This window comes from Coturnix japonica, chromosome 14 (assembly GCF_054131305.1).
Source record: "Coturnix japonica strain WE chromosome 14, WE-NBRP24, whole genome shotgun sequence".
Classification (NCBI taxonomy): Eukaryota; Metazoa; Chordata; class Aves; order Galliformes; family Phasianidae; genus Coturnix; species Coturnix japonica.
The window spans coordinates 18,188,321-18,216,144 of NC_140676.1; the positions used below are offsets into that span (position 1 = coordinate 18,188,321).

Consider the following 27,824-nt stretch of genomic DNA (forward strand, 5'->3'; position numbering starts at 1 on the left):
TGGGTGTTCCCTTTTCTGGCCTTCATGCTTTTCCTACCTCTTGTAGGCACCTGGTGGCACCATGGTGGCAAGGAAGATCCTTGCTGCTGCCACAAATTCTGGTGAGAGGCTGGGGTCCATATGCTGCTGGTAGCCTGCAGGGAGGCAGTAATGGATGGATCCAGCACCCAAGATGGAGGGAAAGGAGATGGAGCCCTGACCCCAAGCTCCCTTGCCCCATTGCCCACTGTGACTCTTACCTGTGTAGTCTTGAACAGGTGTCCCCAGCAGCGCTGGCAGCCACTCATACAGCACAATGCTCTAGGGCACAGGGAGCCAGGTCAGAGACAAGATCAAGGAAAACACTAGGGACCACAAGGTCCTGTCCCTCACCTGGAAGGTGGCAATGACCCTCTTGCGAGCGTGCTGGAAGATATCCTCATCAGACCAGCTAGGGTGATTCTTGGCCAGCTCTGAAGCCAGGTAGTTGTGGTATCGAAACCAAGCAATGCTCATGGCCTGCAGGAAGAGGTTCTCGTTTCCCCAGGCATTCCCCAGGTCTGCAAGAGCCACCAGAGACATCAGAGTGGGATGGAGAGACTCACACCTTCACCTCCTGCTCACCATCCAGGGGCTTACCATATCCATGGTTAAGAAGCCCCCAGCCCCATGGCTGAATCCCAGCCTCCCTTGCCCCCTGCTCTTTTCCCCTCACTGTTTCTCCCTGTGGATGTGAGCAAGTGGGCAGCATGGGCCTGAAGCACAGAGCAGGGATAAGGCGAGTACGGAATTCAAGGCAAGCTGAGACTGTTTTTATTGTCTGTATCCCCTTTCCCAACAGGGGATGGTTTCAAATCTGAGGCATGAGCACCTGCCAGTCTATGGGAAATGACCCAAAGGGGACACAGTACCTTCAGTTCACAGCTCATCTTTCTCCCCCTCAGTCTAGGACGCTACCTTCTCTCCCACAGCTGGGGTGACCATGAGACAACCACTGAGGAAGCTGCAGATTGTCCCTTACCGTAGATTCCACGAGGGCCACCCTGTCCGGTGGACGGATCCAGAGCTTTCCACATGGGGACCTTCCCATCTGTCTCCCTGGGGACGTGCCCTCCTGGTCCCGATGCCAACTGTCCATTTGAGAAGTTCCGCAGGGCATCACTCCAGGAATGTGAAGGGCCATAGATGGAGCTGCCATCCAGCCAGCCTGTCACCTCATTGGTCTAGGGTGAGAACAGTGGGTGTCATAAGGTGCAAGACATCTGAAAAGTCACATCCTGACCTGTCTGGTCTTGCAAGACACCCCATCCCCTGTTTTAGCAAGAATAACCAGGGTACAAATACAATCACAGCCAATTCCTGTGCAATCTGATGGACTAATTCCTGCAGGAATGCTTTATCTTTTGAAAGCATGCAGAAGTTTTCATTCTTCTAAGGCCTGAAACTGCTTAAAATGTGACCTGCTAATCTGGTCTCATCATGCTTTGTCATGAGAAAGGTTTAGGTAGGGCAGGGCAGTTTTGCTTCAGCAATTTTTGTTGGGAAACACTCCAGAATGAAAAAAAAAGAAACCCACAGCACACTGACTGGAATGTATCCAGCTCTGCAGAACATGGAGACATTCATGGAAACCCAGAAGCTTTACAGCCTTATGACAGTACTCATTTTCATGATACTTTATTGAAGAGTTACCTAAATTACATGTCTTAATTACTAATTACCTACAGTGGTCTGAGTGTAGAAATCTGGTACTGAAATTCTTTATCATTAAAAGGTCCTGGTTATCATTTGTTTCACCAGCTAGAGACCACTCTTATTCAGTACCAGCAGACTTATCTACGCTTATTTTGATGCAACAAAAACTCCAATAGACAAGGAAGATTGAGAACTGCTCCTTTATACTTTCTCTTCTGCTCTCTCTAAAGCATACAAGACACTTAAATGTGCATTAAAGTTAGACAGATCTAGAGTAACCAAGTTTTCTTCTGGCCAAAAAAGCACTAATCTTGAGTAACCACAGTTATCGCTCCATGAAAACCAGCACCTTGCAGGTTGTGCTTTGGGTTTCACAATTGCAGTTTCAGACACCTGAGAAAGTGCTGCCCTTTTCTTTGGAAACGCCATAAACTCAAACTCCAGATAAAGATGAATTTAGCTGAAAAATGAAGGGAAAAGGAAATGCAATCTCCTACCTGTTCTCGGGGGCTATTGGGGCTCTGCCCAGTCTCCAGTGCCCAGTGGATACGCTGGAAGGGCAGGACAACATCTCCAGTGCCTGCAGGGTCAAACACAGGGTCCCCCTCTGGGATGTGGATGTTCAGAAACTCCGCAGGACAGCCAGGTTTCTCTGTCCCCAGGATGTCTGAAAGCACGTGGAAACCTGCCAGAGAACCAAACATGGGCAGTTGTTGGGATGACGGTCACCAGCACCTGGAATAGATGATGCTCCAGGTACTCCTGGTTAGACCTCATGAGTAAGGAAAGTGTATTCATGGACTGGGGTGGAGGAACTCAGACAGAAGTTCAGAGACCATCTGCAGGCCACTGTTTTTCCAGGAGCAATGCTCAGCCATTACTTCCCTGAACTCCCCCTCGCTGATGTCCTTCAAAAGACCAGTGGTTGCTTCTGAGGTTGAGCTCAGTGACTCTTGGCCTGTTTGAGCTTTAGTGGAATGGGAAAATGTGCCTCCAAGGAGAAGCTAAATGGTACCACACCAATGTCTACCCCTCCAATGGCTCATCTCAGCATTGAGCACCCCCATGAAGCCATCTGGGGACCTATAAGAACTTTGAGCTGCGTGAATCTGATTTGTCTCCACATCTCTGACAATTTCAGCCTGTTCCTCAGTGAGCCAGCAGCTCCCAGGGACTCCAGACCCCTCTGGAGCAACAGCAGAAACTGCTCTGGCTTGTAGCACTTCTGCCCAGCAACCACACACCATGCGGCTCTTATCAGATCTGTCAGTTGTTTTACAATCAGATAACTCTACTGCTAAAACAAATGAGGAAGTTTCTAAGTGACAAATATCGGTATTTGTCAAAGGTCACCAAAACTTCATGCCTGTTGTATGACACATGGACAGCATTTTGGTAGGGCAACAAGCAAGGTTCTGCCTTTAGGATGTGGGCTTGAACTGAAGCAGCGGGTATGAGGAGAGCTCTGATGTACCATCTGGGGGCATGAGAAACAAATGTCTTCCCCTCCTTGGCAGTTCCCAGCTCTTACCAAAGAATACAGCCAGCACAGTTGTGTTTCTCTTGGAGGGCAGCCCAGAAGGTCCCTGTGCCACCGTGTTGCTGAGTTGGCGAGCATTGGGTACATGGGGCTCCTGAAGGGCCTGGTAGACACCGTCTGCATAGTTGGCCGGCAGGAGACGCAGAAACCGGGAACCTGTGACACCAGAGCATGGGTCCAACAGCACCCAGAAGCAGGGTACACCCATGTGTGTGAAGGTACAAGAAGAAAGAGATAGAAGGACACAGACAGTTTTGGTACCAAGGCCTACTCCCAGTGTTTCTTGCAACACTGGGAGTCCTTATAAAATGAAGAGAGATCCTGTGTGGGCATGTTCCCTTCCTGTTGTCCTTCTCCTCTCCCTCTGCAATCCCTTTGCTTTATGTGAGAGCTTAGTGGTGTGCTGCATGTAGTAACTGGAGTGATACTGAGCTGCCTGCCTTGACTATGCAATCATGTGTAAGCACAGCTATTGCTTGCACTGCAGAAATCAGGAGGGAACAGCCAGAGGGGCTGAGAAACACCCTGACTTCACACCAAAGGGTTTGAAAAGACCCTCCACTGCCATCCCCAGCCCTGGCACACACCCACTGAGCCGCGGCTGTGGTGCTGCAGGTTGTTGTACCAGCCATCATAGCGCTGCACCTCCCAGGGGATGTTCTTCTGGGCTCCTGGAAGAGACAAACCTACATGGTGAGCAGCAAAATAATGCATGGAAAGAGCGTTTCCACTATAAAATCATATTATGCTGTTATATTTTCCCCATATTCTTTCTGAAACCTTCTGTACAAACAGGTATTTTGAGAAGTTTTGCCCTCTTCTGAGGAATTATCTATGTATGAAGCAGAAATTAATGGTTGGGATCCTGATATTTCTAAATCAATGCATATGATTTCTGGCTCCCACCACTCTGCTCTCAAATGATCTTCATTTTCTCCTCTCCATGCCAAAAATCCTCTCTTACTTCTCACCACCTGGGGTTACGCTCTCCTCTTTGCACTGTGTATTAACTATCAACCTATACCAATAAGCATGCGCCTTGTTTTACCTCTGTTAATGTTCATCACACTAGGAAGAAGCTCCTTTTCCTGGTTACAAGCTGTGCACTCACACAGAGCAATAGAGGAGTCTCCAAGACTGCTGGCTCCACATACTCAGGATCTTGCTCCATTTTCTTAGCTCCTCACAAAATGAATCATCTTCCCTCCGATAAAGTAACACCTGAAACTCTGCTGTATCCAGGCTCTGCCCTTGGACACCCTTCCCAGAAACTGTTCTTACCACCCAAGGTCCACGACATCAGTAGAACCACTGTCAAACTCAGCATCATCTCTGTGTGCTGCATCTGCCTCTGGGTCCCCTGAAGAAGCAATCTGCAAATAGGATGAGAAATGAGCTAGAGCTGGCTTCTCCAGGAGGCACCATCCTTGGAAGTATTTAAAAGATGCGCAGATATAGTGCTCAGGGACATGGCTTAGTGGCAGACTTGGCCATGCTAAATTAATAGATGGACTTGACCACCTTAGAGGTTTTCTCCAATCTAAGTAATTCTGGGATCCTATGATCTACAGACCATACTGTCTGTATGACTCCCTCTTGTAGTGTTTACTACTGCCATCCATCATCAGTACTACCCAATTTGGGCTGTAGGAAGGAAGCAGGGTGCCTATCAACCTGGCCTGAGATGGTCCTTCTGCTGAAGCAGGACCAGGTAGCCCCAACTGTAGGTTATAAGTTCATTATCCACGGTCTTAAGCTCTGCCAACTCAGTTAATACAAATAAGCTCATCCTTACAGAAACAGACATTTAAACCACTGGTTTCTCTGCACTCACATTGTTTTATCCAAACAAAACTAAGCTGTGGACACAATGGAACAACTACAGCATGCAGTCAGGTGCCTCAAAATGTGCTAAATTTGCAGGTAACTCTGTGTCACTTCTCAGTTTATCTTCTTACAAATGCTTGAAGACACCCTTGGGACCAGTCTTTCTTGTGACGCCTTACTATGTTAATTCCCACAAAGACCCTGAAACCAGAGCAAATGTCACCAACGGGACATGAACCTTCAAATTCTTGGCCAACATCTGACTGTACAGAGGGATTCCTAGCCATAAACAGCAAAAATTATCCTTTTTTAAAATCACAAATGATATAATGCTGCCACCAGTTTTCCACGCACAGGAATACCAAACTTGGATACGACTCCGATTATTATCTGTGGCACAATTATAATGCCTACGTCAGTAAGCATATTATCAACATGCCTGATGAAGTGGGCTGAGATTTACCATTTGTTGTTAATTGCACTTGTGAAGTTGGATACTTATTTCCAGGTTGTGAACGCGGCATAGAAACCTGAATTAATGCACTGCCATCAGAGATCTCTGGAGTGCCAGGAGCGGCAGAACCCATTCACCATCACCACGTGATTTGTCTCCTGCTAGATTTCTCTCCTGCTTACCCACAGTTTACAGAGTCACAACCCTCATCTACAGCTGAGGCCTGAAAGTGAAGATCTACCAAAGTCAGAAAATGTGGCATGAAGCCATGACCCAAAGCACAACACCGTAGGTACAGCACAGCACCTGTTCCTTTCCCCTTGCTTGTTCACACTGAGCGCGAGAGAAAATAATTTTGAGAATCCCTTCCGTCTCTGAGCATACCTCTCATTTTCTCAGCTAAGGGAATTACTCTTGATTCAGACAAGAGACAAGAGGCTCGCTCTCGTGTACTTCTTATCTCTTATCACCCAGTCCATCCCAGACTCTGGGGAGGCCTTGAAGAACTTCCAGCCCTGGGCAGACGGAGTCAAGGCCAGTATGATACAATCAATGTGTCTGCCTTGATCCAAGCAGTAGGTTGGCTGATAGAATCCTGGACCATGCACTCTTTTCCATCAGTGTGAAACTTCCCTGTCATGCCTTTCCATTACCTCTGCGCTTTCCCATGAATTATTATCATATCTAGAGTGTATCTCTCCCAGCCAATCCTCAAGTGCAATCTCTCTTTCCTAGGAACATTTCTTCACAGCAGAACTTGGACTGTGTGGGCATGGGGGGCACTGACATGTGCCTCCTGTCTGTCTTTCTCCAGCCATTGCTGGGAACCCCTTCAAAGGCAAGGCTGAGTGACATCAATCCTTACAGAATATCCTCAAAAAGGGGAAGACACACATCTAAGCTCGGTACCCCATGTCCAAGGAAGATGGATCTCCCAAGAGCAGTACTCAGCTGTCCCCAGTTCTCCTTCCCCACTCTTTCCTGGGATGATTTCCATGAGTTGAGGACCAGTTGCCTGGCTTCTCCAGAAAGATCCTCCTCTTTTCACAAGTGCCTCCAAGCCTCCCAAACTACCCAGTGGTTTCTCTGACATAATGAAATTGAGAGCAGCCTTGGAAGCCCATGGAGCAGTTTGTTGATTGAAAGATTTCCAGGTTTGGTTCCAAAGACTTGTAAAACATACCAGAAGGTTTTCAAGGTCTGATGAGCCCTCCAGGCTTTGCTGTTCCACAGATACCCTGTGCTGCCTTGGGAAAACTACTCCCTCTATCTGCACCCGATGGAAGCAAAGATCAGCTTCCTCAGTCCAGTCTTCTCCCATCAGAGAGGAAACCTGTGGCCTAAAACTGAACTTCTACATCCCTCTGAGTATGTTGAAACCCTGATGCAGATAACACAAGCATGCGGCTTCCTCCCACAGCTGGGAATCCAGCTCCACCTGATCTCAGCAGATTTGGCTCCCCCCAAGTCAGATCCTCTAAACATCCCCGGAGGCCTTTCCAGAGCCATGTGTCTGCCAGGACTATGAGGCCCATCAGCATCTTGGAGAAGTGGCAGCCCTGTGGCACGGCTAAGTGTTATCATGTAGGTAGAAAAGAGCAAATTCAAGGCACCTGTGAAGCCTGGAGCCTGATCCCTATGGTCCCAGTTAGTCACAGATTCTTTTCTTGGTTCCCCTGCCATGCTGGTGGGACAGACTGAGGGACTGACACTTAGCCAGCCAGCACTGGGGTTTGGGGTCAGGCTGCATCTCTCTGGCCTTGGATGTTATCCTGAAAACAACAAAGCTGGGAACACACTGTGGATGACATTCACACAGGGATTGGTCCCACCTGGGAACACTCTTGGGACCACATGCTCCAGTGCCACCACGGTGTACATTAGACATTCCCTCCTCAGGTGAGACATAAATCCCTTGGGGTTCCTACCTGCCCACATAGTGCCCTGTGCCCACACAAGACACAGACATGCATAACCCAAACTCCATGTCCTGTGCGTACCCTATTCTATAGCTGCAAACCCTCACATACAGGGATACGCGTGGCTCCATTGCATCACACAGGAGACAGGAGGGAGACATGCCTGACCCCATCCCACTCTGCCCTCACACAGGTATGGACACCCACAACACTAACATCCCAAGTCCTCCATGCAGGCAGGGACCAACCTCCCCAGTGCCCCATACAGGTGAGTGCTCCAAGCAGACCAGGGCATTAGCCCACATCCCTTAGTCCCCATGCAGAAAGGGACATATAGGCCCATTTCACCATTCCCTAAGCAGGAAATGACACCAGTGGCCTAGCCACTAGGAGCTCAACAAGGTGGGGAGCCATGTCCCCATCCCACCCTGTCCATCAAGTTGGCACAAAATGTGTGGCCCAACCCCTTCCATTCACTACACAAGCAGGGACATGCATAGTCCCCTTCACGCAGTGTCCTCAATGCAAGAAGAGCAAGGAGTAGCACAACCCTTTGACCTCGCCACTCCCTACAGACAGCCACAAACCTTATCTCCCCCCATGCAGAGGGGACAGGAGCATCCCGGATCTCTCAGACCCCACGCAGGCAAGGATAAGCAGAGCTCCGATCCCTCAGACTCCACATTGGACACAGATGTCCAGCACCATCCAACCCCCCGCGCACGTGAGTCACGCGTGGAACCGATTCTCTGCCCTCCGCGCAGGCAGCGACCCCCAACACCCCCTTTTCCCCCACGCAGGGGAGGACAGGACTCGGGGCACTCACCTGTCCGGCGGTGCACACGGCAGTGCGGCGGGGCGGGCCGTGCCGGCATTTACATAGCGCTCCGCGCCCGCCGCCGCCTATAAGAACCGTGCGCGGGACGGTGCCACCCAAGAGCCGCCGCTACTGCCGCCGCCAGCAGGTAAGTAGCTGCAGAACGGCTGCCGCGCCCCGCGCCGCCCCGCCCAAGTCCCGCTGCCCGCCACCGCCGCTCCCATGGGGCGCCCCGATCCGCCCGCAGCCCTTCTCGAGCTCCGGGGAGCGGGAGCCCCCCGCGCGGTTATACGGCTCCCGGCTAGGTGAGCGTGGGGAGGAAAGGACGAATCGCTGCCCTAAATTCAGTTATTCCTTATCTCGTTTTGACCCTCTTCCAAGGGTGGGAAAATAAATATCTCCATCCCTGAACTGCAGCATTGCTCAGTTTCCAAGGGTGAGGAATGGCCCTGGAAGTTTTAGTGGGAAATACCAATCTGCAGCTCTCAGCAACACAATCTAGGATTGCTGTTGACTCTGCTGCAAAGTTTGGACTGGACTTGCAGCTTGACACATTCTATGGCAGGGAAATATGATTTCTGTCAGTGGAAACTGCTAAGGTTCCAACATTCTTCCTCCCTGGCCCTTCACCCTTGCCAGTACAGACAGAAGATAAACTTGTTTTTTAAAATGTCAATTTCTACTAAATGACTGAACTCTTCCTTGAAGAAATCTTTCATCTTTTAACCTCTGCACACAAACAGAGGAGATGGCAGGGGCTCTGGGGCTGCATGTGTGCTTCTGCATTGGATGATGCTTTCCAAGGTGCAGAAACTTCCATTTCTTCTGAGCTGCAGGTCCCAGTTTTCCACTTAAAAGATGTGAAAATACCAGGGAATTGGTCGTCTTTGCAGGAATTCAAGTGAGCATGGTTGGGCTGGCAGCAACAGAAAGCACCATTTCCCTGAAAACTCCCCCCAAAACTGCTCTCAGAAGTGTAGAAGAAATGCAGGCATCCTTTGATACTGTCTGAAGGTTAAAGTTAGATCAAAATGGAAACATTTTCCACATTATGTGCTGTGTTTTCAGTTCTTACTTGCTGCTTGTGGTTTATTTTAATTGGCAAAGGGTTGCGTTTTGGTGGATGCAGTTAGGGAAAGCATTCCTTTCCTTCAGGCACTTTTTGAAGTCAGGCCAAAGATGTAGTGGGAAGAGTGACATTCAAGCCATCAGGATTTGACTAGCTGTAGTCTAAATGAGTTGTTTATTTCTGCTCTTATAGACTCCTATCTCAGACTATAGACTCTGTGTGCATGTTTGATGGAACCCTCTGACTGGAGGGTATTATTCAACCTAATATTGGAACTCAGTTACAGCTCCTTCTTGTCAGGTAATCCAAGTGGCAATGGTTCTGCAAGGCTGGCCATCTCTGTGCTTAGCTGTCCAGGGAAATATGTTGGAACAGTTACAGCCAAACAATGCAAGCTGAGCTCTGTAAGTATGCTTGGTGGCTCTGTTACTCTGGAACTGAGTGTCCAGATGAGAGCTGGAGCAGATGTGAGCCAGGCAATTTCCTTGCAAAACCAAGTGTCTGTTAAATTGTTTGCTATAATGGTCTCTGTTTCTTGATGGAGAGGTATTCTGAAACAAAGTATTGCTGCCCCCAAGAAACTGATTTAAGACTCTTAGTGCAATTCCCTCCCACTTCAGGGGATTTGAGACTCACACTTTTGTGGCTGAATTGCTTTGGGTTGGATCTTACCTAAAAATATGATTATTATTGTTTTCAGAAAGTAAGAATAAAATAAACTCCTCCATGCAGGGACAGAATGAAATTATATTTGATCATGAGTCATATTAGCTCTGGCATTCCCTGACTTCTGAAGACTTCCCAGGGTAGTTGCATACAGAGATGCTATTAAATAAGGAAAATGAAAGGACAAAGCATGTAATTGGTTTTAGTGGAAAAGATCTAATCCAGAAATGGAAGATCTGTAATTGCTAGGACTGAAGCGTTAGTGGGAGTTGAAAGTAATCAATGGGAATTGCACAGGTCGTCTGCTGCTTGGTCTCATGTAGCTCAGTCTGCTACACCTCGATGTTTGTTCCTGATGCTTACATGCTCCAGTGCCTTGTGTTCTTGGACCCATATCCCAAGACTGTACTTTGCAGTTCCCGGGAAAAGCCTCTGAGGAGTGAGAGTAGAAATGGAGGTGGTGGGTATGCTCTGCTTGGTGTTGGTGCCCCTGGCTGGGATAATTCTGCTTCTGTGAAGTTAACATTCTCAGTGATTCCTTGTCATTTTGGATGAATGCTGCATGTTCCAGCTCAGAGGAGCAGTGCCTGCTGGCTTGCAGACTTCCTGGAAGGGCACTCCACAAAGTGGAAGGCTCTGGTCACATCAGCTGGAAGGGGATACCCAGCTCTGCCTGGGGAGGAGCCGCTCAGCAGGTTTCTGGGCTTGGGCTGCTCCCCACAACTACGGTTGTGGTTCCTCACACTGCCATGAGCCCTGGCTAAGCACTGAGCCAGGCGCCTCCTCTCCACCCCTGAGGGCTTTGGGTACTCCTCTGCTGGGCAGTATTTCACTGGGCTTATTTCCTTGCAGCGTTACATTTTCTTGTCCCTCTGGAACAAGAAATTGAGGCCATCCTTTCACAGCTGGTTCTTCCAGAGCTGAGCTGGTGACCACAGACTGGAACTGGTGACCACAGACTGGAGAAGCCAACGAGGCAGCCTGAGGCCTGTGCTGTGACCACCTCTCCCACCATCTCCTGGAGGTGCAAAATGACTCTCTTTGATGGCATCTACCCCTTCTACACACAGCAGAGGAAGAGTTTTGTGTTCGATGTCAGCACCATCATTGTGGTTATCATCTTCCTGACACTGGCTTCCACCTTCCTGCTCATCATCCCAGGCATCCGTGGACGGGCGGTGCGTGACCCTTCTCCCAGGGATAAGCATCCACTCTCCTCGTTTTGGATGCCAGGGTGACTCCGGCTGGCTCAGGGTGAGGCAGGAGGAAAGCCAGGGGCTGTTCTCCATGCCTGACATCCCATCTCTCTCCACACAGAGACTGTACTGGATGGTTCGTGTTCTCTTCAGCCTGATGGTGGGAGCAGTGATTGTTGGTAAGTGCTGCACACCCCTCCAAGGGCAGTTCTGAGAGTAAGATTTTGCCCTGGGGCAGAGTCTGGGTCCAGCATGATTGGTGGCTTGGCAGGAGCTGGTTCCCCTACCCCTGCTGCACAAAACAGCAATGCAGCTCTCAGGTGGGCTTCCTTACCATTTGGACCATTGAATCATAAAATCATTACGGTTGGAAGGATCACTAGGCTCATCTCATCCAACCGTCAACCCATCCCCGCCATGCCCACTAACCATGTCCCTCACTGTCATATCTCCATGGTTCTTGAACACCTCCAGGGATGGTGACTCCACCACCTCCCTGGGCAGCATGGTACAGTGCAGCACTGCTCTCACAGCTCTGTTGCCCTTCTCTGGACACATTCCAGGGCCTCTGTGTCTTGCTGACAGTGAGGGGCCCAACACTGAGCACAGCTCTGGAGGTGCAGTCTCAACAGTGCTGACTATAGGAGATGGTCACCTTCATGCTCTTGCTGGCTGCACTGTTTCTGACACAAGCCAGAATGCTGATGGACTTCTTGGCTACCTGGGCATGCTGCTGGCTCAAGTTCAGCTGAGTGCTGAACAATAGCCCTGGATCCTTTTCCTCTCACAGATTGCCACCCACTCTGCCCCAGACCTGTAGCAATGCTTGGGGTTGTTATGGCCAAACACAGGATCAGGCCCTTGGTCGTGTTGAAGCTCATCCCATTGGCCTCAGCCCATCAATGCAACCTGTCTGGATCCCTCTGTAGGGCCTTCCTGCTCTCATGCAGATCTGCACTTCCTCCCAACTTGGTGTCATCTGCAGACTTACTGAGGGTGCACTCAGTCCCATCACCCAAATCACCAATAAAGATGTAAAACAGGGCTGGTCCCAATACTGACCCCAGCACAGGGGCTGTGAGCACTTGGTGTGCTCGTGTGCACTTCTGAGTCTTTGGCTGTTCTAATGTCACTGAGGAGCTCCATGTTCCTCCAGCTGCACAGCCTAGTGCCAAGAAGAGCGTGGATAAGGAGCTTGGACTGCAACCAGAAAATTTGGAGCCTTGCAGTGATGTAGAGTGAGCAAGAGAAAACAAAATAGAGTCAGGATGGAAGTAGGGGGTAGAGGCTTTCTAAGGAGCAAGGCAGGAGAGAATTTGATTGGGCAGAGAGCAAGAAATCTTCTGTAATTAATGGGACTGATACTTGGAAGCAGCAGGGTCCAGACTGTGGGCATCTCAGATTTGGACAGAGCTGTGGGGTGTATGAGCAGCAGCTGAAGGGAGGGGAGGGAGGATGATGGGTGAGAAGTGCAACATGACCCTAAATCAAGGTAACTGTCCAGGAGCCCTCCAAGGAAAGGCATTAAAGGCCGGGGCAGATAGCAAAAAGCTTCTTGGAGCAAGACGATGAGGCACAACCTAAATATGCCCTAGGTCAACTCGAGGATAGAAGAACATAGCCAGAATGTGAGTGGCCACAGCACTCTGCTTTCTGACATGTGGGTTGCAGGGCCTGGTCTGCCTGCAGTGACCCTCTGCTTGGAAATGTCCAGGCTCTGGGAGATGCTCCCAGAAATGCTGGGCTGCAGCTGGTGGAGGGGTGGGGACAGCAGCTTGCTCCACAGCCTGAACCAGTTCAGCCATCGCTCAGCCCTGGAGAGCCATCCAGCGCTGCTCTCTGGACAGGGATGCAGCCAGGTGCTGCTTGGGCACGCACGAAGAATTGATTGTTTTAAAGCCAGAGTCAGGATTTCTGTCCAGAGGCAGCAAGGCACACTCAGTGCTGCAGCCAAGATACAGAGCTGCTGCTGGATCAGTGCTCTCACAAGTTGACCCAGCTTACCCTCAGGCAGGTTTGAAAGGTCTTGTGCAGCCTGAGGTTCAGTCCTCACCCTTAATTATAACTGCTAGAAAATTAAGTCCATCGCAAAGTGAAAGTGTTTCAGAAAAGAAACTTAAAACACATAAAAACATAGGAAAGGATTCCAGTTGTTCCTTCTCTCCCAGATGAAATGGCAGCACTGACCACCCCTCTCCACCATTTCTATTTGACAAAAACTCCAGTGACTTTTTATTATTCACTAACAGCGTGATCAGAGAGCTTAATAATGGCAGTGAAACTCACCCTGCTGCTGAGGCTGAGGAATGAGCTCATTTCTGAGCCTGGTCCCCCAGGGATGCGGTGCTTGCCATGGTGGGGAGCGTGTGGGGAAGTGCCGAAGAGGATGGTCAAAGTGGGTTCAGGTTGTGGGGATCAGCTCTCCCCGCCTGCAGGACCGAGGGAGTGGATGCTGAGCGAGAGGACAAGAGCTGTGCCAGGGCGTGGGAGGCTGGTTGTGGCATGTCGTTTTGGCTGAGTCATCTCTCCTGCCCTTCTTACACTCCCTTGCAGTGCTGCAGTGGGAGTGCAGCAGCTTGTGCTTGCCCTGAGCTTAGTAAAGCCCTGGAGCAAACCCTCTTTAACCCTAATGGAACTCTTTCTGGCAGTTGTCCAGTTCACGGGGGACTGGGAGAGCGGCTGGGTGACAGCAAACACCTCCTACAAATCCTTCAGCCACGCCATGGTCAATGTGGACATCGGGCTGCACATCGGCCTGGCAGGGGTAAACATCACACTGGTGGGTGAGTGCTATTTCCCTTTCTCTTCAATCACAGCTCTGTTGAGACCACGGCCATAGGAGGTCTCCGAGAGCTTTTTTGATAGCCTTGGTTTTACTAGACGATCTTGGGCAACCTCTTGGCTGTCAGTACCCATTCTACTGGGCCACAGCAGGACCTTAATCCTCTTCCTCTGGCAGGAAACCCAGTGAATCAGGTCAATGAGACCATCAACTACAACGAGCACTTTGCCTGGAGCTTCGATGCAGACTACGACCACAGCTATAGCGGAGGCCTGGAGAAGGGACTGCCTAGCCCCATCCTCTACGTGGCGGAGAAGTTCACCACACACAGCCCCTGCAACGTGCACAGGCAGTACCGCATCTCCAGCCACTACACATCAGCCAGTCTCTGGTGAGCCCTTCTCTGCAATGATGTGGCCTTGTTCCTAGGACTGTCAGGGTGGTGAGTGGTGGGTGGCAATTGCAAGTTGCTATAAGGAGAGCCATGTGTGTGGAGGGGGCTCTCTGCGGTCTGCTTTCAGACTACTGGCCCAGTGCAAGAAGCTCCTGGACCACAGCTGAAGGCTTCCCTTGTAACCTACCAAGTTCAGAGATACTGCAAACAGCTCATACCTACTTCTACAGGTGTCTCAGTCCCATGTGCTGCTCTCTGTGGTCTACCCTGCACTGCACTTAGGGAGATGAGGTGGTGTAGATATGCTATCTGTGCTTTTGCTTTCTGGACATGGCAGTGTGAGCATTACATATCTCCCAGCTCAGTCTGGGAGACCAGGGATCACCCCAGCCTGCCCACAGAGCTTCTTGACCTCATGCAGTGCAACCAAAACCCCAGATCTCCCTCCTGGAAGTCCTTAGGTAGAGCATCCTAGTCAGTGGCACTTGTACATATAGTTCATTGGTCTTCTCTTGTCTCTAGGGTGGCCTTTTGCACTTGGCTCATCTCCAATATGCTCTTCTCCACACCCGTCATAGTCTATGGAGGCTACATGATCCTGGTCACAGGGGCCTTTATGATTTTTGCACTGCTCTCCTTCTCCACTGTGAGGAACTCCCTTGTGTGCCCAATCCAATTTGGGACCACATCCCTGCAGATAGGCTATGGGGGATCTTTCTGGCTCACACTAGCAGTAGGTAAGTACATCAAGCTACATTAGGTCCCACCACCATGTGCCCTCTGGGTGTGCAAGAACCCCAGGGCTTTCTCCTCTCCAGTGGAAGTGAGGGAGCTTGAGATTGCAGCCCAGTTTAGGCTTACCCTGTGTCTTGATGCAACAGCTCCCAGCAGAGTTACACAGAGGGCTGGCAGAACTGGGAGAAGCATCACTGTCTTGACGGTGGTGAAGAGATTTTTAGCTCCTGAGTTGCAGCAGTGCAAAGAATTGGGGATCAATTGTCTGGGTTTTAAGACTTAAGTTCTGGGATTTTGTGGTGGTCAGCACAAGCAGCTGAAACCACCTCATGGAGTGGAAGGCCATCTTCTTTAAGAGAAGGTGTCCCTTGGTTGGGTGCCATTGAAGTAGGGATATGGGCTGGGAAATGTACTGATGTTTACAGGATTGCTCATGGAGAGCATTTTGTTTTCCAGGCTTGATCTGTTTTGTGGCTGGAATCACTGTTGTTGCACTGCACTACTTCAACTCTCACCTACTGAAAACTTTCTTTGATCTCCGTGAAGACAAAGCAGAGGACTATCAAGAGATGACTGAAGTGTATGTCAACCTTCGGTTCATGAACAGTACACTGTCTCCTCCTCAACCCTCCGAACTTACCCTTCATGACATCAGAAAGTAGAGTTTTCCTACTTGTTACCTGAAAGCGGGCCTAAGAGTGCAGAGCACAGACACTTCTTGATGTCTTCTGAGACTCATCTATCCACCTAGTTGCCTTGGAAGAGTGCACAAGTCCATGTTAGGATGAGGACTTGCTCAGAACTGCCTATGCAATCCCTGATTGTCCTCTGCAGGCTACAGGCAGTATAGCTCAGACCTGCAACCTGAGCTGCAAACTCACCTGGAGATCCTTGTCTGAGGAATAACTCCTGTTCCTGCTCTATGCCCTGCCACAGCTTGGTGCAGGGAGTTTCTGATGGCCAGTTCCCATACCAGTGGGTGAGATTTCCCATACTGGTAAGATTTGTCTTTGAGGGTGCCCACTACTCCAACAGCCAGCAACCAAACACAGTATTTCCCAAGCACTGACATCTAGTGTAGACCTCTAGATGTTCCTAGTAAAGCCAGGCACAGGTCCAAACTCCCCCAGGATGGATGCTGTGTGAGCCAGGGTATAAAAGATAGTTACAGAATTAAAGACTGAGCAAACATTCTAAGGAGCTTGCCAGTGGGAATGTGGTGATGTGATTGTTTTCACTTTCAGACTTGGGTTTTATTAGATAAGAATAGTAGCCCAACACGGACCAAAAAGATGCCATTGGGAAGATGGGAGAGAGGAGAGTGTAATTACACCCATTCTCTTGGATGGGCTCCATCCAGGTGGAGCACACTTGGACTGGCTGGGCTTATCACAAAATGCAGCCCTGAGTCAGCCCCAGCCTGCCTGTATCAAGGTAAGAAACTGAGTGCATCAAGTTACATGATTGCAAACAAAAGATGAGCTCTGGCACTGAACCCACCGGCCCTGTGAGACTTCCGTTGGCATGTGCAAGGAGGTAGTCATCTCTGGATGCTGAAGAAGGACTCTTACTGCTTCATTAGGTTACTTTCTCCTGTCATGTGATATCTGTGTCGCTTTGGAGTGATTTGTTGCTGGCAAGAATTATTGGTTTTAATGATTTTTTACTGAAAACTACTTCTTGGAAACATTTTGTGGCTGGTTTCTTCAGTAGGAGATGTGGGGCTTGTCTGCAGGCAAATGCCTGTGAGTACCCACCACTAGCATCCTTCCATGGGATGGCTGTCCTGATGGAGGCACCCCCAGAAAGGATGAGATTCAGCATGGTTAAAGATGCCTTTGATAAACTTTGGTGTTGTGTGGCTCCTGGGCTGTACTGCTGCAGGTTCTGCCTCTTCCACCCACTGCAGATCCCAGTTTCCTGGCTGAGCCAAGATGCTGTTGGACAATGAGACATGAAGTAATTGCCATCAAAGCCCAGGTTTTTCTGGTCCCACACTACGCAGACCTGGCCTGTTGGACACAGGGAATCTGGCCAGACAGTCTGTGCCAGCATATGGAGTAAACACCACAAAGTATCCCTGGGGCTCTGGGAGGATCATGGTCTTCATGCCTGAAGGCATGCGGTGCCCTGGGACATGCAGCCATCACACCACCTAGCAGGTACCAGAGTTGCCCGCTGCCCTGCTGGCAGGATGGGCTGCAAGTGGAGACATACTGGTAAAGGCAGAGGTTTACAAGGGCTGAAATTCTATTCTATGTTTAAAAGGCTTCTTGTTTCACCTCAGATCTTTAGGCTGAAGCATCTCCTAATAGGTGCCATAGGGAATGTCCTAGCTGAGGTTTTGAAAACCCAAGGAGCTCCCTTCTGACCTATTTCTAAATGCCTTGAGGTCCTTGTCAAAGGACTTTCCATCTAGAGAGGGATGGGACAAGTTGCCATGCCTAAGTACCCCATCCCCAAGGGCTCTGCACAATGGCCTTCCCCGTGCTGGTCTGGGGATTGCACTCAACAAGACCTCCTCATGTTCAGGGTCACTCAAACCTTCTCATATCCTACTTGATTATTTGCTTGGGGATTCTCTGATACTCTACTTACCATTTGTCCCTATTGCCCTGAACTAATTAGCCACTGTCAAATGTCCCACGTGGGGCCACAATGTGGGGTCACTTCTTCCCTTTCCTGTGATCATGTCAAAGGATCAGCATATCCCCAGCCTATCAGCACTCAGAGGGATTCTTTTACTGACATACAAGAGAAAGAACTGGGTCCAGATTACTTTATTGAGACGGAAGGGACAGTAAGTGAGTACAAAACAGAGAAATGGTGTTGCAAAGTCTGCACAGAGTTAAAGGGATGCAAACCTGAAATACACATCCTGCATGACCAAGGTACCTGCTAGCTGCCAGCAGCCAGGAGTGGTTGGCCACGTCCATTGAGGGTCTGTAGGATTACATCTTTGCACACCCCATAACAAGTGGGCAAGTAAGCAGCATGAAACCAAACCTTCTAGGTACCCTCCTCCTGCAAATTGTTTACAGACACTGACTGGGGCACTGGGAATGCACTTCCATTCCTTCCTTCCCACCCACCAAAACAGATTGTCTTCCTTGCAGAAGGCCATAAGAGTCTTGGTAAGTCACATTTTGTGATCATCACTGATGTTTCTGCATTTGACATCTGATATGTATCTTTGACATCCAGGGAGCCTCCAAGATTTAGTATTTCTGATATCCAGGAGGTCTCTAGGGTTTGGTGTCTCTGACATGCAAGAATTCTGCAAGACTTGGTACCTCCAACATTTAGGATGCCTCCAAGGTTTGGCGCTTCCAACACAGAAGAAATTTCCAAAGTTTGGTACAAACAACATCCTGCTAATTTGTGGGATTCCTTGCCAACCCCTCCTTCACTCCAGACCAAGAGCAGATGCTGAATATGAGGGTATTTTAGTGCCCATAGCTCTGCTCATTCTTCTCTACCTGTTGTTGGGAAGAGCACTGTTGGGCAGAGTGGGCTTCTTGCAGACCTTTTGGGTGAGTGTGCTATTGGGATGTGTGTAGGGGTTGCTTCTCCTTTGGTTCATACTTATATGTTTATTATATAGATTTGATTCCTCTCCAGTTTCTTTTGGTTTCGCTTCCATATCAAGGAGACCTCCAAGACTATGTTGTTTTTGTCTTACAGTTTAGTGGCTGTCACCTCACAGAGCTCATCCAGGGACACCATCAGTACATCCTGCTCAGAGGAGCTGGACTCTGCTGGCAGGTGGGACTTGTCCCACCCATCTACTTCTTCTCTCATTCCCTTGTCCAGGTTGAAGACAAGCTTCAATTTCTGTGGGTGCACGGAGTTGAGAACAATCACACCCAGCCCCAGAAGCAGGCAGAGCAGCCCTGAAATACACAGCATGGAGAGATGCATTGGCCCCAAGTGCACTCCGGGCCCATCCAGCCACAGACCTAGGGACAAAGACTAGAGGGGATAGAGGCCAATGGGATGTGGCATCACATGTAAGGTCAAGTGAAAGGATTATTTCTGTTCCCAGTTTCCTACAGCAGCTCCACATCTGGACACAACTAGGCTCTCCCGTACAAAAAGCTGTGGCAGAGGGCCCAGACAGTTAAGTCTAAAGCCCACCATGTATGGGGAATTGTTGGAGGAGGTAAGTTTGTTTTGCCGGGAAAGGAGAAGCCTTCAAAGGGACCTAATTGCCACCTTATGCCAGTGAGTGGAAAAGCTGCGCGACAGACCCTGAGAGGTGAAGAAGATCATCCATTGTCCTGAAAGGCAGAGGGTTGATGCATGGGGACATCAACTAGAAACCTGAACAAGGCTCTGGAAAACCTGCTGAGGCCTTGACATTGACTCTGCTTCATGAGAGATTCCAGAAGGTTCTTCTAGGCCAAGTCTTTTCCTGATTTATGTCTCAGGACAGAGATGATTTTGGTCACTCATATGAGTGTGGATGAAGTACCATTGAGATTATTACTGCAGGAATGGAGACCAAAAACCCCAGTTAAACACTCACCTGTTGTGAATGTCAGCCAAAAAGATTTGCCGTAATCTGTTTTCAGGGAGGCTGGCCCAAACTGGATGGGGCACTTTGGGATGTTCCTCACCGTGATGAAGAAGAGCAGTGAGAAAAGCATCAGCACGGCAGTGAGCAGGAGCATGTAGCCGCCATAAAGGAGGACGGGCATGGAGAAGAGCAGGATAGAAATGAGCCAGGTGCATAAGGCCATCCTAGGAAAGGATCACAAAACTGAGCTGATAGCATTGTATGTGGGCATGTCAGTTCCTGCAGTGGTGAAGAGAGTGCTTCATACCCGGGGACATTCAGCACTGAACTACGTGAGACTCTGATATGTTCATTCTGGGCAGGGGGCTCAAGTGGAGACCTCCAGAGGCCCCCATCAGATTGTATCTTTCTCTGACCCTGTGGTCCTTCATAACTGGCCAGCCCCAGGTGTTTCCTGTCTATTCAAGGGGAAAAGGACAGCCAAGGAGACCTCTGTCAGAAGATTCATACCATGAGCCCTGCCCACATCTGATTCAGCAGCTGGAGTGAGCCCAGCTGCATAGTGCTTGGGTTTAGCTTTCTGGGGAGGTGAGTATAAGAAATTGTTCTGAATCCAAGAACGATGAGGCAGAATCATTTTAAATCAACATCCTTGCCTTGAGATAACCAGCTTCTCGACGACAGGGATTTTTGGGCATGGCCAGTTATTTTTCTTGAGTGTGAAGGAGCCGTGGGCTGGGCCTGGCTACTGACACACCTGTGAGGAATGCCAAACCACTCTTCTCTGCAGCATTTTTCCCATGACTTCTGAGACTTTTAGAGATGCTCAGACACCTTTCCACCTACAGCTGAGCAGAACTTACCTCTTGCTCCAGCTTACCACAGCATAATGGATGCATAGCAGCTGGAGATGCGATACTGCCTGTGCACGTTGCAGGGGCTGTGTGTGGTGAACTTCTCCGCCACGTAGAGGATGGGGCTGGGCAGTCCCTTCTCCAGGCCTTCACTATAGCTGTGGTCGTAGTCTGCATCGAAGCTCCAGGCAAAGTGCTCATTGTAGTTGATGGTCTCGTTGACCTGATTCACCGGGTTTCCTGCCAGAGGAAGAGGACTAAGGTCTCCCAGCCTTGAAGGCAACTCCAAGGTTTCTCAGTACACATGCCCACTGCCTGGGTGGACAGTGGCCAAACTTGTGTCCAGTCCCTTTGGGTTGCAATACACACTCACCCACCAGTGTGATGTTCACCCCTGCCAGGCCGATGTGCAGCCCAATATCTGCATTCACCATGACATGGCTGAAGGATTTGTAGGAGGTGTTTGCTGTCACCCAGCCACTCTCCCAGTCCCTCGTGAACTGCATGGCTGTAAAGATGAGGGATAGCTTTGTCCTGGTGGCCAGACATCTTAGGGACAATGTACACTGGAAAGACATACTATGAGTGTCGCCATGGCACAAACAACATTCCAAAGGCAAGGCCTGGTTTATAAGCAGGATTATGAGCAGAGAAGCATGGTCCACAAACCTCCCCGAACACCTACCCACTTCCCCAGAAGCCCCATTGGGGATTCTTTCTCCACATGCTCAGCTCAGTCCCCAGCCCTAGAGGCAATGGCTTGTGTGTGAGTGCCATCCAGGCACCGATCTTCCTCTAACTGCAGCCAGTTTGTCTGGGTCTCCTGGCAGATAGGAAACCAGATTTGGTCCACCAACTTTTGGAAGGGAAGTGTCTTAGTGTCTGTGGTTCCTATCTTTGCTAATCCAAGAAGCCTTTAGATATAAGATTTGAATTTCAGGTAGTTCCTGTGTGGAGCTGGGAGTTGGACTAGATGACCCTTGCATGTCCCTTCCAACTTGGGATGTTCTGTGATTCTATGATTGTCCTGCTGGGCTCAGATCCTGGGCACAGAAGAGGTTTGGCCTTCCCTGTGAGCTCATCTTGCAAGATGGACTCAGCTGTTCTGTTCATCTTCCCACCTTACTCCTCCATGCTCTCCTTGTCCGTCCTTGCACCTTCCCATCTGTCTCTGAACACACTGAGACCCCCATACTCACTGAGGACCACTGCTCCAATGAAGAGGCTTGTCACCACCCGCAGGAGCCAGAAGAGCCTCTGCAAGTGGAAAGCAGAGTTGGAAACACACTTGGATTTTGTGACAGGGCACTTGGCTTTTATTAAATCCCACCAGCAATAGACCCCTCCTGCACTTGGGGAGCAACGCCATGGGCTCCACAGGTGAGTAGGACAGGGGAAGGACTATACTGTGGCTTGGGCATCATTTCTGTGTTATGGCCAGCATGGAGGCTGAGGCAGAGCAAGAAGGTCAGACCGACCCATCTGAGAAAACTTTGCCCATCCCCTTTCTGGGAATAATATAGACACTCCTTTTAATAGTCCTGAGTTGAAGTTTCCACACTTATCCAAACCTTATGTGGGAAATGTCTCTCCAGCAGGCTCCTGGCATCCTGGCACTCCTGGCAGAGTGGTGGTGTTGGGGCTAGGTGAGTTTGCCAGGCATCCCCAGGGGGCTCAGTGAGTGGTGCTGAGGCATGCACACTTCATACCATCTGTTTTTTTGGGGATTCAGAAAGGTGGAGCTGCCCTTTGTGCCTCACCCAGTGAAATCATTCAGGCTAATCTAGCCAAGAGCTTGCCAAGCTCAGATCTGAGCCGACTGTAAATTTGGGATGGTGAAGTCTGGCCTCCCCAGAGGCTGCAGCTCATCCCTGTGTCTGAGATCCCTCAGCCCCAGCCATTATCAGGTCCCTGCTCCATAGACACATTTAGTCCACAGGCCTGCTGTAGATGCAGGGAAGGAGGTGGCAGTCAGGCTCTACCCAACACAGGGCTGAGTTCCTCCACTTACCCCTTTTCCCCGGATTCCTGGCAGGATGATGATGGAAGTGACCAGTGCAGAGAGAAAGACGGAGGCAATGATGGCCCAGGTGGTATCGAAGGGGAAGCAAGCATTGATGCCAGGGTAGAAGGGGAAGGAGCCATCCCAAAGGGTCATCCTGTTGCTTCAGGGATGGAAGTCAGTACTGAGAGCCCCCAGGAGCACACTACTGATGGATACGTCATCTGCCTGTACTTCCTCTGCCCCAGTCTGCCCCACAGAGCCATCTCCTGTCCCAGGGTGTTGGGCACCACCCCCAGTGCACACCTCCAGGGAGGGGGTTCAGTGGTTTGTGCCAGTTCTTCTGAATGGCTATCCCTCCCTCTGTGTCTGTACAGGGGCAAGCGCCTCGATCCCTCTCTATTAGCATCACCACTGCGAGCTGAAGGGCCCCTGGGAGCCCTCCCTTCTGCCCAATGTCCAAACCGCAGGTATCTCTGTTGCGATGCCTCAGCATGCCCTCAGGTTCGATTTGGCCAAGATGCTGCCCAACAACACCCCTGTCTGTGAGTGACCAGTCTAGCAGAAACCCCCGCACCCAATGCAGTACCTACCTCTGCTGTGGCCAGTGACGGAGCACCCACCGATACCCTGGGCCAGCGCCTGCTCTGAGCTGCTGCCTTTACTTTCCCACGCTACCTCCAGGGCGATGGGAGAGCAGCCAGCCTGGCGTGTTTCTTCCTGAACTTGTACGATGTGTCCCGCCTCCTCCAACACTGCTGCCAACCCCAGGACAGGCAGAATGCAAGGGGAGAAGGGATGGCGTGGCATGTCATGAAGCTGCAGAAGTGAGAGGTCCTGAGAGGCTTTGCCTTCTTTTATTTTATTTAATTTATTTATTTTAATGGCAGGAAGACAGCAGGGCTGCCAAGCTCCCTGGGAAGGCAGCAAAGATCTTCAAAGTCCCCATAAGTGCCATTGTGCCCATAAAATGCATGATCCAGTAGAGCACCCTGGCTCGAATGCCCACCACCATTGACCATCCACCAGAGTCCATCTCCAGGGGAATTTTCCCAGTAAGGTCCCATCCAAACCCTTGGTTACTAGGCAAGGTGACAGTGACATAGAAGTAGGACAGGGGATCAGCAGAGCCCAGAAGACCTCCAATAGGAATTTACATCCATCCCCTTGGTGCCAACGATGTAGTTAAGTGTTCAGGAGTCCCTCTGCCCCACTGGTTGTTCCCATTGCCCCTCAGTTGTGTTCTTGAGCATAGATCTGGCATTAAGCTAGGGCTCTTTGAGGTGGAGACAACCAATGTCCCCCCACCCAACATCCTGTCACTGGAAAAGGTCTGGGTGGCAGAGGAAAAGGCTTCCCATTGTCCAGCCCATGTGAAACCCTAATGAGATTTTCCCACCATGGGGTGCTCACCAGATGAGAAAAAGTGCATCTGCCACAGGGCACTGAAATTGATGGGGATCCAAAGACACTGTAGATCCAAAGATGGGGGAAAAGACCTGACATCTCAGTATGTGAGACCTGTAAAACAAGTTTGGCTGAGAGAATAGGGCACAGCATGACTTCTCTCCCCTCCCTGTGACTGCTGCCTGGCTCAGTTCCTGACGGGCCTCCATCCTCAGCAGATTTATCCCAGAACTGTCCAGTAGCCTGGTTTGAGGAACAGAGCGATCATACCCGCAACTTGTGTCATCCTACAGGTCATATCCCTCTCGACCCACTTCTGGAGGGGTCAATCCTGAAGACATAGGGAGCAGCTTTGAGTAAACACCCACCTCTTCCACCATTCGCAGCTCCTGCCAGGTCTGCCCACTGCCTGGTTTGGGTCATTGGCCAGGGAGAGGAGAAATGCCTCAATTAAATACATTACTTGAGGGCTTCACTTTATCTCTGTGATTACATTCCACATTCAGGAGTCTGATAAACTAGGCTCATTTCCTACTGGCCCACGAGCTGGGAATGCCCAGAATGTCAACAGTAAATCAAGCCAAGTTGGGTTGTTTGATTGTTCATCTTAGTGCAAAACTCTGGAAGCCAAAGCATTATCCTGTGCAGGGCCAGTAGCAGAGCAGGTACAAATGCTCAGGTGTGTGTCCTCGGCCTGGGAAAAGTCAACCACTGCACCAAAGTCTTCCTGAACAATTACTTTGCTCCAAAGAGCACTGAACATGAATTGAGGAAAGCATCAAGGTTAGCAAGTTGTGTGAGGGGTGGGATAGGAAAGGAGAAGGCTATCACTGAGTAGTATTGCCATAGGGTGCCACAATCCTCCTAGTGAGAACTGAAACAGGAGGGACTTCAACTATGCTATCAGGAATACTTCATCCAGAAATTGTGTTGAGTATCCAGCACTCTTCTCCTTCCAAGGGTCATTAAGCTATGTAGAAGAGGAATAGGCGACCAATGGGACCTTTAGAGGTGCGTGCCAGAAAGTCCGCCATCTCTATTCTTACCCACAGACTCTATGTCTTACCCCATAGGAGCTGCAAACAGCGCTCATATTGAGTAAAGGGTTGCCTTGAAATAGATTTTACTGTCTCAGCTTGGAGAGTCCCTTCCAGGGATTCAGTTTGACATCAGAAGAGGGAGTTGACTCTTCTCAAGCTTTTCTAGGTCTTGTTAATTATGTACTGCATGATAATTAACAGTCCCAGGCTGCAATTTAGAGATAAGCTTTCTCTCTTCATCCCTGATTTTAGAGGCCTGATTAAAGCAATGCCCATTTCTCCATAGAGGTCCTGTGTCTAACATCTCCACATCATCCTTGAAATTAACGCACAGAGCTGTGCTACCCAACCTTGGATGAAGGTCTCTCTTCTGATGAAGGCCAATAGCACGTGATGTAATAGGGAAACACACATCTCTCTCCAAAGCTGTGGAAAGTCCTGAGGGCTGCTCCACTGGGAGTTTTGTTTGACTCCTTATCAAGAGAAAGGAATGTCCTCAATTCACTTTCAGGAGGGATCTTACTCTATGTGCCTCTGCCCGTTGCTTGAGGAAGAAGCAGTTCTGAACTATTGCTTTGATTGGCTTCCTGCACTGGGAAAATACCTCGTTGTTGTAGAAGTGGGATAAATACATTTTATAAAAGACATACATGTTATAAAAAGCATCAATTAAGCAGTAACTTGGCCAGCTCTACAGCTCCCAGTAAGGTCTCAGCATCAGGTGGTGGGGTCAGCAGCAGCTGAATGAAGGCAACAGTGGAGCTGTTCCCAGTGCTGTACAAAGCAGTTCTCATCTGCTACATCACATTTATCCTACCCACAGTGTTTTATAAACAAGCTTGAAGCACCAATTCATCCCTGAATATTTTATTACCCTTCTTGATTCTTACCACCATATGGAGGTTAAGTGTGTCATGAGCACATAAAAAATGGAAGTGACGTCGTGTCAGACCTCTGCTCTCTCTACATCGTCACCTGATCATCAGTCTGATGTCAGGGTCCAGTTGCAGGAAGGCACTTACCTGGCTCTGGGGCTGGTTTTGTCCCTGCTGTTCTAGATCTTTTCTATCCATTGGAGCCAGAGAGCTGAGGAACAAATGCTGCAAGTGCAGCCCATAGAAAGTTTTTGTGGGTCTGTAGGTGGGTGGTTTGTCTTACTAGCCTTGGGCAGCAGCACCTGGTGCACACACAGCAGGGACACAAATGGACCTTCCCATGGAGCTACCAGGCCATATCAGGATGAGAGGAATTCTGGAGCAGCATGGGGGGTGGCAAAGATGTAGGAGCCTATTTTTTCTTCCTGACAGCAAGCTCATTTCCCTTCAACCTCCTTCTCCCACTACTTCGCTGCCTTGTTTGCTATCTTCTACTCGAGAGAGGGTGCACCATGATGCAGAGGAATGAACACAGAAACCTGAGGCTGACACCTTTGCTGAGGGCGTGGGAGAGTCACTGAGCATGGCTGGGAGCACTTCACTAACCCTGGGACACTAATGACACCAAGTGGTAGCAGTGGACCTTCAACCACGTCAGTCCGAATCTGCTTCTCCTCACCAGGCTGTCCCACAACCGAAAGGAAACAGATGCTGGTGGAGAAGGTAGTTTATCTCCCTTTCTCTTATGCTGTTTCACTTTCTCTTCCCATCTCCGCAGTCATGACATGGCCAAAGGGAATTCCAGAAGACCTGTCATGATCATCATGAAGCCACCCATGTTCTGAACTGATGCAGCTGCTGATGGTCTGTGATAATTTAAATTGACAGGGGACTTGAGGCTTCAACTTGAGTCTGGCAGTATAGCAGAGAGAACAAAACAGCCCAGTGATGCAGCTGTAGGCGCACCAGGCTGTGCAGCCTTCAGCCCCAGAGGTTTTTAAGACCCAAATGGACAAATCTCTGCACTGACCCTGATTTGAGCATGTGGGTACACTACAAACACACTCAGACCCAGCAAAATCATGGTCATGAGGACATGACAGAGGTCGATTTGATCTCCAAGAGCACTAAAGTACATGGTTTTCTCCATGATGACCAATCTTACACATAGCAGGGACACATCATCACCATCTCCATCTTCACTCTGAGCCTGCTCAGCACCTGAATCAGTACTTTATATTTATATTAATTGACAACAAATTAAATTCCCCAAATTAAGTTTGCTTTGCCCATGACAGTAATTGCTAGCTAAATGATTTATTCATCTTTACCTCAGGGACTTGGAGAGATGGGGACAGACAGGCAGACAGGCAAAATGGGCAGGTCTTGCTAGGTGGGTTAAAGGATCTCACTTAGGTGCTACATATCAGATTTCTGCTGTGACATCCAGAAACCTGTCTGTCTTCCCTTAAACCTCCACAAGATGTAAGCTGGCAGTCCCACAGTATGGCATGTCATAAGACAGCTAGGTATCAGGTCAGAAATCCCATACAGCTGCCATTCCATCATAACGCCAGCTCTCAGGCATCTGGTCTGCTCCAGCATCAAATATCATAGGCTGTGCCATAATTTTTCTTGCTTATTATTAGTTTATAAGCCAAGGCTTTGCTATGGCTAACAAGGCAAGCTGGGGGCAATGCAGGGGAGAACTTACAGCTTCACTTAAAGCACATAGTGTCAGATTGATTTAGCTCTGCTTGGGGACACGCCTTGAGTAGCTGTGGGACAGTACACCAACAGCACTTTGAGAAGGTACAGAACCTGATTCTGACATTTCTCTGCTCATTTCCCAGCCTTCAGCACTGCTGAAGACAGTGCACTCACTGTTTTAAACACATCATTACAGAGTTAATACAAAGACAACCTGCCCTCTTCTGCTGTCCCATGAGAGCTTAGCCATGTGCACACATTGCAAACACATCACACAGCCATCCTAAAGCAAGTACACTCCAACAAGGAGGGCTTATAGAGGATTGCTGTAGTAGCAAGTGCTG

At 49.6% G+C, this 27,824-nt stretch overlaps 3 protein-coding genes across 8 annotated transcripts in view; 1 reads left to right on the forward strand and 2 right to left on the reverse strand.

Annotated features, from left to right (window-relative positions):
• The window catches only part of DUOX2 (dual oxidase 2), a 26,617-nt gene extending 12,945 nt beyond the window's left edge, over nt 1-13,672 (reverse strand). The window contains exons 1-9 of one of the 4 annotated variants that reach the window (XR_014934201.1): nt 13,449-13,672; nt 4,496-4,587; nt 3,802-3,885; nt 3,206-3,370; nt 2,172-2,359; nt 1,001-1,202; nt 373-539; nt 240-300; nt 38-134 (exon numbers count right to left, since the gene is read on the reverse strand). Coding sequence is in view for 3 of the 4 variants with exons in the window: in XM_015872314.3 (XP_015727800.1) it covers nt 38-134; nt 240-300; nt 373-539; nt 1,001-1,202; nt 2,172-2,359; nt 3,206-3,370; nt 3,802-3,885; nt 4,496-4,559 (1,028 nt within the window). In the remaining variant the exon portion in view is untranslated. The other 3 variants (XM_015872314.3, XM_015872312.3, XM_085515047.1) reach the window with 3 other exon arrangements.
• On the forward strand, nt 8,276-16,762 carry LOC107318485 (dual oxidase maturation factor 2). 2 transcript variants are annotated; one of them, XM_015872337.3, is made up of 7 exons: nt 8,276-8,379; nt 10,819-11,144; nt 11,284-11,341; nt 13,811-13,945; nt 14,122-14,335; nt 14,861-15,075; nt 15,530-16,762. In XM_015872337.3, the coding sequence occupies exons 2-7, from the start codon at nt 10,998-11,000 to the stop codon at nt 15,733-15,735; spliced, it is 975 nt and encodes a 324-aa protein (XP_015727823.1). In that variant the 5' UTR covers nt 8,276-8,379; nt 10,819-10,997; the 3' UTR covers nt 15,736-16,762. The 2 variants fall into 2 exon arrangements, with proteins under 2 accessions (XP_015727823.1, XP_085371174.1); XM_085515048.1 differs by lacking the exon at nt 14,861-15,075.
• Nucleotides 16,763-17,838: 1,076 nt separating this feature from the next.
• LOC107318483 (dual oxidase maturation factor 1-like) lies at nt 17,839-27,673 on the reverse strand. 2 transcript variants are annotated; one of them, XM_015872336.3, is made up of 8 exons: nt 23,862-27,673; nt 23,042-23,267; nt 22,458-22,611; nt 21,646-21,703; nt 20,820-20,954; nt 20,473-20,686; nt 19,602-19,816; nt 17,839-18,966 (listed from the first exon to the last, which is right to left on the reverse strand). In XM_015872336.3, exons 3-8 carry the CDS (start codon nt 22,602-22,604, stop codon nt 18,752-18,754), a joined length of 984 nt encoding a protein of 327 aa, XP_015727822.1. In that variant the 5' UTR covers nt 22,605-22,611; nt 23,042-23,267; nt 23,862-27,673; the 3' UTR covers nt 17,839-18,751. The 2 variants fall into 2 exon arrangements, with proteins under 2 accessions (XP_015727822.1, XP_085371175.1); XM_085515049.1 differs by lacking the exon at nt 22,458-22,611.
• Between the last annotated feature and the right edge of the window lie 151 nt (nt 27,674-27,824).